This window comes from Lactuca virosa, chromosome 8, assembly GCF_052849685.1.
Source record: "Lactuca virosa cultivar CGN04683 chromosome 8, Lactuca_virosa_CGN04683_v6, whole genome shotgun sequence".
Classification (NCBI taxonomy): domain Eukaryota; kingdom Viridiplantae; phylum Streptophyta; class Magnoliopsida; order Asterales; family Asteraceae; genus Lactuca; species Lactuca virosa.
Genome location: NC_136433.1, coordinates 374584415 through 374595331, shown reverse-complemented (window position 1 = coordinate 374595331; position 10917 = coordinate 374584415). Strand labels below are relative to the sequence as shown.

Sequence of the window (10917 nt, the reverse complement as noted above, 5' to 3'; positions counted from 1 at the left end):
GTTCGATTTGTTGAATAACGGTGTTCACCACAGGAGGTTGAAGAAGATGAGAGAATGGTTTTTGTTGTTAGACAGAGAAATTATGTGTAGATCTAAATCTTAGATCTCATGGAATAGATGTAAAATATGAAAATAGGTTTAATTTGTATAATATTTACTGTCGTGCCATTCTTTTGTTTTAGCTATTGATAAAAATATCATTCATGAGGTTTGTAAATATTTATTTGAAAAATGACAAATATTCTTTTATTAGAGTTTTGGTTCTCTCTCTCTCTCTATATATATATATATATATATATATATATATATATATATATATATATATATATATATATATATATATATATATATATATATATATATATATATATATATATATATATAATCAACATTTCTACCATCGGTATTGTTCTATTTTAGATATCGTCCGTCAAAATTTCTCTCAGATGAACCTTTCCCTCATAATCTTCATCACTCTTCATCTTATTCGTCCATCCTTTTCAAAACTCTTCCATGGAGACGACGATCATCAAACCACTTGCTTAAACCCTTTTCTGGATCATCAAAATTCCTCATTGAAAGATCATATACTAAAGCTGGCAAATCATGTTGAAACAGCTGAGTGGATCAAGAAAATAAGAAGGGAGATTCATGAATACCCAGAACCCGCTTTCGAAGAATTTCGCACAAGCTCCATTATCCGGCGAGAACTGGAGAAGATGAGTATCAGGTACCAGTGGCCGGTTGCCAAGACCGGAGTAGTAGCCCGGGTTGGCTCTGGTTTACCGCCGTATGTCGCACTTAGAGCAGATATGGATGCTTTACCCATTCAGGTTCATTTCAGTTTCTTCAACATTAATTATTAAAAGTGACACATGTTTAAATACATATATTAATTACTAAATAATTAAATACACACACCTATCACATAGAATTTGAACCTTTATGTTTGACTTTTTCATGCACGATTTGCAACTACTTGATCCCTGGAACACTTCTTGAAGTTTAAAGATTTTGATTTTTTTTTTTTTGACGCTTTTCTAATTCTTTAAGTATCTTAAAATGGGTTATTGATTTCGGGTTTCTGCCCCAATTCTCTAACTTACTTTTTTTTAACATTTTTTTAGGTTATAAGAACTTGTATTTATGTAATAGGAACTGGTTGAATGGGAGCATAAAAGCAAGAATGATGGCAAGATGCATGCTTGTGGACATGATGCACATGTCGCAATGCTTCTTGGTGCTGCCAAAATCTTGAAACAACTCGAGAACGAATTACAGGTAGGCAAACTGATCATCATAAAGATGAATTGGGGTTGGATTAATTACCTCAAAAGTAATTTAATTTGGATTAATTTAGGGCACTGTGGTATTGATATTTCAACCAGCTGAAGAACAAGGAGAAGGAGCAAAACAGATGATCAAAGAAGGTGTTCTTGATAAAGTGGAGGCCATTTTCGGCCTGCATTTAGTCCTCTCCTCCGATACTGGTGTAGTTGCGTCAAGATCCGGCGACTTTTTGGCGGGGTGTGGCTTTTTCAGGGCGGTGATCCATGGCAAAGGAGGTCATGCCACCATTCCTCAAGATTCCGTCGATCCAATTTTGGCTGTTTCGGCATCTATAATTAGCTTACAACATATTGTATCCCGAGAGGCTGATCCCTTAGATATGCCTGTAAGAAACCGGATTTAAAACACAAAACCCTAATCGATGATATATACCCTTGAACAGTTTTTAATGAAAGTTATTTTTGCAGGTTGTTTCTGTAACAATGGTGGATGGTGGAACTGGGCTTAATGCAATTCCAGATGCAGTCTCCATTGCTGGTACTTATAGAGCTGTTAGCAAAAAGAGCTTCTATGCACTTGCAGAAAGAATACAAGAGGTGATTAAAGCTCAAGCAACTGTATATCGTTGTTCAGCTACGGTTGACTTTGAAGGTCCGATTGTCTCACCAACTGTTAACGACGAGAGGATATATGAGCATGTAGTGAAAGTATCGGCGATGATCGTTGGAAAACAGAATGTAGAGGTGTCTCCTCCGATCATGGGAAGTGAAGATTTTGCGTTTTATTTGGAAAAGATTCCGGGGACTTTAGCTTTTCTCGGCATGAGAGATGAGAAGAAAGGGATCATCCATTCGCCGCATAGCCCTTATTATGCGGTTCATGAAGATGTGCTTCCAACAGGATCTGCGCTTCATGCTGCTTTCGCTTATACCTATCTTTTGAAGACATCAACAATTGTTTGTGGTTCCTAGTTGTGTTTTCTTGAATTATAAATGTAGTTATAAAACGTCAAAGGACTCATTTTGTGAATTATAAAAGACTGCAATAGTTGAATAATGAATATTATTTTACACCGATGTAAAAATTAAAGAAAACAATATATTTATGGTCCATGTGTTTCTTTTTTGTTTTTTGAAAAAAAAAACATTTTTTTTCCCGATTGTGTCTCTGGGTTATAACACATTTGAAATAATAAATGTTGCTTGTTTTTAAAGTATATTTTTGACTTTTTATCCCATAAAAATAATAGCTTCTAAATTTGAAAAAAAAATAAGTTTTTTTTGAACTAGTGGTTAAAGTTACTATTATAGTAAAATTTGTTAATGGCTAAAGTTAGTATTACGAATTTAGTAAAACACGTCAGCTTCCAGAATAGAACCTGAAACTTACATTATATTGACATATTTTTGAAGTTTTGTGTGTCATCACATCCGTTGCCACAACATCCACCTTAGTCGTCGCCACCGTACGTCACCTTCAACATCTTTTACTATCATCTAATAATCAATGTGGTTAATGGTATATATATATATATATATATATATATATATATATATATATATATATATATATATATATATATATATATAGTGAAGATCAAATAAGGAAATTTTTTGTAGGAGGTAAGAACTTTTTTTTCTACATATTTTTTTCGCGAACAAACAAAATGAATCATTAGATGATTCATTTGTAAGATGATTCACAAGAAAAAATTCTCAAAAAAACATCTCGATAATTCATTTATACAATGATTTTGTTGTTATTCACTAAAATTGTCATAAAAATGAATTTTTTCTTAATTTACTTAAAAATGAATCATAAAGATGTTTTTTTGGGAATTTTTTCTTGTGAATCATCTTACAAATGAATCATCTAGTGATTCATTTAGTTTGTTCGTCAAAAAAATATATAAAAAAAAAAACTTCTTACCTTCCTACCAAAAGTGTCTTCTTTTTATCAAAAGCTTATAATATAAATATATCAACAAATCTCAGACACGATGATGAACATTTTTTTTTATTTAACACCAATGTAAGCTTTCTAGTATAGTTATGGGGGATTTTAATGAGGTTCGGCATGATTCGGAGAGATTGGGGTCGCAATTTAATCCGGGTACAGCTACTGTTTTTAGTGATTTTATTAGTCATCTAGATCTCGTTGACATACCTCTAGGTGGTCCTTGCTTTACTTGGAGTGACAAATGGGGTTCGAAATTTAGTAAACTAGATAGATTCTTGGTCACTGAGGGTATTATGGGTTCTTTTCCTCATCTTATGGGTCTTGCGTTAGAAAAAAAAATTCTCGATCATCGTTTTATTCTTTTGTTGGAGCATCGTGTGGATTATGGTCCTACCCCGTTTCGGTTATTTCACTCTTGGTTTCTGTTGGATGGATTTGATGAGGTTGTGCGGGAGTCTTGGTTGAATCCCGAACTGGGGACGTGTTCGGATAACCCTTGGATTATTTTTAAGAAGAAATTACAGCTTCTTAAAAAAAATATCAGGGTATGGTATTCTACTAACCGGGATCAACTTTCTAATAAGAAGAAAAATGTTCAAGAGATGTTGGAGTGTATTGATAGGCGCTTAATGTTAGATGATGGTTCACCTGATTTGAGAGAGCAAAGGGTTTCTTTATTAAAGGAGATTTCAGATCTAGATCATTTCTCACAGCTGGAGCTCGCCCAAAAGGCTAAGATTCAGTGGAGTATAGAGGGTGATGAGAACTCAGGTTACTTTCATGGAGTTATTAATCGCAGAAGGCGCCAAGTTGTTATTCGTGGTCTCTTGATTGATGGAGCTTGGATTGATAACTCTATTCGGGTGAAGGGGGAGTTTCATGCTTACTACCGGTCTCTTTTTTCACAGCATATGGGAAGGCGTCCATCTACAGATGCCATGCACTTTAGTACTTTATCCTCTTCTCAGACTCAATTATTGCAGTCTCCTTTCACCCGAGAGGAGATTAAAAAAGCAGTTTGGGATTGTGGTTCAAATAAAGCTCCGGGCCCGGATGGTTTTACTTTTGGCTTTCTCAAGAGATATTGGGATCTTATTGCAGATGATGTTGATGCTTTTGTCATACACTTTTTTCATCATTCATCTGTTCCAAAGGGGTGTAATGCTTCTTTCTTTAGTCTTATCCCAAAGATTAGAGATCCGAAGTGCACGAAAGACTATAGACCTATTAGTCTTATTGGTTGCCAATATAAAATTATTGCTAAACTTTTAGCTAATAGATTGGTGGAGGTTATTGATAGTGTGGTTAGCTTAGAGCAATCTGCCTTTGTCAAAGGTAGACAAATCATGGATGGTCCTTTTCTTCTTAACGAGGTGCTTGCTTGGAGAAGGGGTCTGGGAATCCTATCTTGCTTTTCAAAGTAGACTTTGAAAAAGCTTATGATTCTCTCGCGTGGGATTATTTGTTAGAGATAATGCAGATCATGGGGTTTGACTCTAAGTGGTGTGGTTGGATTAGGGAGTTATTGAAGTCTGCTAGGGCTTCTGTCTTGGTCAATGGATCGCCTACTGATGAATTTCAAATTCATCGTGGTCTCAGATAAGGAGACCCCTTATCACCTTTTCTTTTCATTTTGGCGATGGAGGGGCTTCACGTAGCTTTGATGCGAGCTCGGATGACCAATGTTTTTAGAGGTGTTACTATTTCAGGGATTGAGATTTCACATCTTATGTATGCAAATGATATGATGCTTATTTCAGAGTGGGATCCTGAAAATGTGAATCGTCTTATTCACATTCTTCGTTGTTTTTATATGGCTTCGGGTCTTAAAATCAATTTGCAGAAAAGCAAATTGATTGGTGTTGGAATCTCTTACAGCCAGGTTTCTATTGTGGCGGATAGTATTGGTTGTGCTGCGGTTGATCTCCCTTTTATCCATCTTGGTGTCCCGGTTGGTCAGACTATGACTCGTGTGTCTGCTTGGTCTTATGGTATTGATCGTTTTCGGACCAGATTGGCGGGTTGGAAAGCCAAAAACCTCTCTTTTGGCGGTCGCCTTACATTAGTGAAGTCTATTTTGGGTTCGTTAGGGAGCTATCTGATGTCGATTTTTCTTGTTCCCATGTCGGTTCTTACCTCCTTAGAGGCCCTGAGGGCTAAATTCTTTTGGGGTGCGGATGTGGATGAGAGACGAATGCACTGGGTCAGATGGGATAGAGTTCTAGCTAGTAGAGAAGAGGGTGGATTGGGTGTAGGTAGTTTATTCTCCTTTAATATGGCCATGATGTTTCGTTGGTGGTGGAGATTTTATCATTCTCCTAATCTGTTGTGGGCTCGTTTTGGTCTGATCTTTATATGGTCCTGATGGCGGTTGTAGGTCTTTGCCCTTTAGGATAGTCGGCACAGGTCCTTGGATTGGAGTTATGCGTATGTTCATTCAGTTACGGGACAGAGGTGTTGATATTCGTTCCTTATGTCCTATCAGGGTTGGTGATGGGAGTTATACTTCTTTTTGGCATGATGTTTGGATGGGAGAGGCGTCTCTTGCAACTACTTTTCATAGAGTGTTTGCCTTAGACACTTTTAGAAATGCTACTGTAAAAAAATCTAATGGATGTGGGTTGGGAGACTGATACTCTTAGACATATTCCTAGAGGAGGTGTTGAGAAGGAACAATGGGATGGAATTCTTTCTTTCATTCAGGATTTACAGTTGCAGTCGATTCCTGATAGGTTGGGTTGGACTATTGATGTTTCTGATAACTTCTCGGTTGCGTCAGCTCGACGGTTCATTGATGGTAGCTTATTGTACGCAGGAGGTGGTGAGACTCGGTGGAACAGCTGGGTTCCTATCAAGCTTAATGTTCTTTTGTGGAGGATTCGTTTACTCAGTATTCCTACTCGAGAGAGACTTTCTTATAGGGGAATTCTATTAGACTCGATTCTTTGTCCTATCTGTTCGTATAGGGTGGAGACTATTGAGCATTTGTTTTCTGGGTGTTCTGAGTTGTGTGACATTTGGACGCATATTGCTATTTGGTGGGGGATACAGATTCCGGATCACATGTCATTTCATTCTCTTATTATGTGGTCAGACTCCGTTTCTATGAGAGGTGGCCAACGAAAGGCTTTCAATGCAGTGGTTATAACTTGCTTTTTGTGCATTTGGAATTTCAGGAATTCGACTATTTATGGATCGACCACACCAAAAAAATCGTTTCTTTTTTATGATGTTGTTTATAGGGCTTTTTTATGGATTTCTAGTAGGTGTTGTAAAGCTAAGTTATGTTGGAGTTCTTCGCTTCACAATCCTATTTCTGCTACAACTTTGATGTAATGGCTTTCTTTTTCTAGCTCCTTGATAGTTTTTATGATATTTCCGTCGTTCTAAAAAAAATGTAAACTTTCTAGTAGGGCCCAAAAATCATATGTCCAAACTATTTTATTTTATGTATTACTATTATCGGATATTATTATTAAACTCGTGGAACCAACGGTAATGATTGATTATAAGAGATAAATATGTGAAAAATACAACGGTTGAGATTGAAAAACGAGCAATCATAGGCAATTGTGATAAAATATTTGATTTTCTTATTTTCTATATTGATTATTGAGTACCTCCCCTTGCGGTTGATATTGACAATGTCATTGGGGGAATAAAATCATTCCATAAAGGAACCTCGTGTGGGAGAGATGGGTTGAGAGCTCAACACATTTTAGATGCTCTTTGTGGAGAAGGTTCAGCAATTGCCAAAGACCTCTTATGTGCTATCACATGTGTAATTACTTGATGGCTAGGGGAGATGCCCTTCGAGTTTGGCGGAATTTGTTGCCTCTGCTCCTCTTACACCGCTTCTAAAACCTGACAAGGGAATACGACCTATTGCAGTAGGAACTATATGGAGACGTTTGGTTTCCAAGCTGGCTATGAAAGGTATTGGTAAAGAAATGGCCAAGTATCTCAATGATTTTCAGTTCGGGGTCGGGGGTGTCGGGTGGCGCTGAAGCCGTATTACATAGCGCCAACAGGGTTTTGAGTGAACGCCACAATGACGGGTCTCTTTCCATGCTTACTGTGGACTTCTCTAATGCCTTTAACCTTGTTGACAGATCCGCATTACTTCATGAGGTCAGATTGAGGTGCCCTTCTATATCCTTGTGGGTAGAATTCCTATATGGTCAAGCAGCAAGGTTATATCTAGGGGACACACATATTTGGTCTTCTACTAGAGTTCAACAAGGAGACCCCTTGGGACCACTTCTCTTTGCCCTTGTGTTGCACCCTCTCTTGCATAATATTAGGGACAATTGCAAGCTTCTTCTCCATGCATGGTACCTGGATGATGGCACACTTATTGGAGATTCTGAGGAGGTGGCCAAAGCCTTTGACATCATTAAGGCTATTGGCCCACAATTGGTCCTTCAGTTGAATATCAAGAAAACCGAGCTCTTTTGTCCCTCGTGTGGTGGAAGGAAGCTGCGTGAGGGGCTATTCCCGGTTGGAATCAGGAGGCTGCCATTGGGGGTGAAACTTCTCGGGGGAGCTGTTAGCAGAGATGCTAGTTTCATTAGCAACTTAGTCATAAAGAGAGCTGAAGGCGCTGCGAATTTGATGCGCCTTCTTCCATAATTGTCTGACCCGCAGAGTGAGCTCCTTCTACTTCGGTCTTGTATGGGTATTGCTAAACTTTTCTTTGGGTTGAGGACGTGCTAACCCGTTCACATGGAGGAGGCGACGTTGTTCTTCGATAATGGATTACGCGGGGCGATTGAGGACATTGTGGTTTGTGGTGGCCCCTTCTTTGGCGTCTTGCTTCCCTACCCATTTGGTTTGGTAGTTTGGGTTTATACTCGGTAGTAGAGGTTACCTCATATGCTTTTGTTGCTCAAGGGCCCAATCTTTGGTATTGCAAGACCACATCTTACGGGATAGCGACATTTATGGTATGGATTCTGATTATGCTTGTGCCTTAGATTCTCTTCGTAACAAGCTTTCGGACATTGACCTTAGCAGTTTTACTACTAAGGACACCGCCCCCCTAAATCCCAGAATACACTGGTGAGTGCCCTTTTTAGTAAAATTATCCAAGATATGGAAGTGAATTTCAATATGACGGCTCGGCAGAAAGCAGTTTTCCAGTGTTTACGTGCACCACATGCTCAATATTTTCTTCTAGCTATCACTATAGATGGGCTTGGCCAATATATGTCTCCGGTGGAGTATCATATCATCCTCCGATATCGACTCATGATTCCAATATTCCATACAAACTGAATGAGTCAGCTTGGAAAACCTGGTGAGATACATGGGGAATTCCATCACATAATGTTATAATATGTATATATCTTAATCTTACAAAACCAACCATTACCAGACAGTGTATCTTAAACATAGATACCTATAAACCACTCATACCTGTCCCAACCGATCCACATATCCTAGTCCGCGATTATTGTGGAGATAAACCATTTTAAAGCAAGGGTTTGACTACCAGCTAAGGGCTTCCTTGGCCGATGTAAGTCATTAAGGCACTCATGCTATTATATTATCTAATGAATATGGTATCCCATTTCATCTACGTTTGTGGGTTATGAACCCACACTAGCAAGATAATTCACAAGATCATCTAAAATGATCAAGTGTTGTCATCTTACTCTGGGAGATGACCAGACATACTATTATAGTTGTCTGATATGGACCCACCATTTATGTTCATCCAAAAAGAAGTACTATTTCTACTCTAGTACGTATTTCGTACCATCGACACCTGAAAGTGTTATGGAACAAAACTCTACTCTATATTCATAACTTACACACATTCTTCGAATGAGACTACCCAATATCACACTTAATTGAACTAAGCATCTATAATAAGTTTTATCTCATTAACGAGCAAAACTACTAGGCTTTTAATACCAACTCTATTTAGGCAACACTATCATAATTCATTATATATATTTAACACGAAGTATTTAGGTATCAATATATTTTTAGCTCTCTCTTTAATAATACTTCTGTTATTATTATTATCTCATAATATATATATATATATATATATATATATATATATATATATATATATATATATATATATATCTTATCACATATAGAGCTATATATGGTTCACATATTGTATATCATCAAATACATTTCTAACACATAATCTAGGCAATAAGCATATAGCACACATACAAACTTTTCGACAGATATTTAATTCTTTAATTAATATGTGTATTCAAATCATGTTCATGAAAGGGACTATGCACTCACCTAACTTAGGTGGATGACTGGTGATTTGGGCAGAGCTTCGCCTAACTCCTTAACTTTTCCTTTGACGTGACCTAAGTATGATTAATACTAAGTCTTAGTCTAATGTTCATGGTGACTAATGATAGTATAGATTTCTCACTACTCTCAATGTCTACATCAAGATCTTGTTGGATTAAGGTGTCTAAGTTCATAACTAAATTGGTATAAACTTGAATTAAAAGAAAAGTCCTTTTGGGTTACCATCATAACCAGAAATAGCTAGAAATGATATTAGGAGAGAGAGAGAGAGAGAGAGAGAGAGAGAGAGAGATAGAAAGAAAGAAAGAAAGAAATGTTTTGTGATTAATATATTAATTGGGAATAGATAATTGATACGTTAGTTTGTTATGTGATTAATAAGTTAACATGAGATCAATAGATAAATAATTGATTTTTTAAATTAAATGGTTAATAAATTAATAAGAAATCAATTAGAATTAATTAATTATTTATCAGAATTAATCTAGAATTAATTTGCGATTAAATGGAATTAATTAAAGGTGCAATGGGTGAACTGTAATTGCTCAATAGTTAAACAAAAGAAGCAATTCTAGAATCATCCAAGGGGTGAACAAAAATGCGAGTCTTTCTAGGGTTTCTAGAATCCTCCTGGTTGCATAAAAGGAAAGGATTTGAATTATGATTAAATATATTATTTGACCAATTCAGATTCTGCTTTGTTTGCAAGTTACCTAAGCTATAAATAGGACCCCAAGGCCATCAATTTTGCTTCATGACATTCCTAAGAGTATTAGGATCAAAATTTCCTTCTTATTCCTCTCTCTCCTCTTCATTCTAGGGTTTTGGGTGTGAGCAATCAGAGGCAGAAGATTTATGTTGCTTACTTTCTAGAGCGTGTTCAAGAAGGATTTTATTGATTATTTACAACAATATCAAAAGGCATGTAAACTCTAATCCCTTAGTGAATTTTGAGAATAGTAGAGTACTCCTAAGGTTCTTGATGTTCAATTGTTTGTTGCAAATCAATAGAGAAAATTGAGATCTAATAGGTTGCAAGTGAACTTAGGGTTAAGTTTTTTCCGCCACATGTTTTAATTATAACCTATAAATTCCATCAGTGGTATCATAGTCAATATTTTCAATTGATATTGCACAATGTTGAATAGATAAAAATTAGGGTTTATGGAAAGTTAAACCCTAAGGGTGGCATTTTCCAAAATTTGCTAGGGTTCTTGAAACCCTAGCCTCCTTAGCCTTTTTCGAAAATTTGGGAGCCTTATTAGGGTTTATCTGGTTTCCTTGGTTGTTACTTTAAAAGACTTAAAATTTAAATAATTAAAACCAGATAAACCCAAGCCCTATTTTAAAAAATTAGGGGGTTTTGGATTAAATTTG

At 36.6% G+C, this 10917-nt stretch overlaps 1 protein-coding gene across 1 annotated transcript; it reads left to right on the top strand.

Moving 5' to 3' along the window:
* The first annotated feature begins 398 nt into the window (after nucleotides 1-398).
* LOC145128254 (IAA-amino acid hydrolase ILR1-like 4) lies at nucleotides 399-2446 on the top strand. Its single transcript, XM_079063051.1, has 4 exons — nucleotides 399-833; nucleotides 1156-1281; nucleotides 1361-1675; nucleotides 1758-2446. The coding sequence occupies exons 1-4, from the start codon at nucleotides 447-449 to the stop codon at nucleotides 2259-2261; spliced, it is 1332 nt and encodes a 443-aa protein (XP_078919177.1). The 5' UTR covers nucleotides 399-446; the 3' UTR covers nucleotides 2262-2446.
* The last annotated feature ends 8471 nt before the right edge of the window (nucleotides 2447-10917 follow it).

What these genes read in the sequence shown, in the direction of transcription:
- LOC145128254 (XM_079063051.1), top strand. Translation starts at nt 447, where the DNA reads ATGAACCTTTCCCTCATAATCTTCATCACTCTTCATCTTATTCGTCCA. An exon ending in TGGATGCTTTACCCATTCAG is followed by an intron (nt 834 to 1,155) that starts GTTCATTTCAGT and finishes TTTATGTAATAG; the next exon opens with GAACTGGTTGAATGGGAGCA. An exon ending in CTGATCCCTTAGATATGCCT is followed by an intron (nt 1,676 to 1,757) that starts GTAAGAAACCGG and finishes TTATTTTTGCAG; the next exon opens with GTTGTTTCTGTAACAATGGT.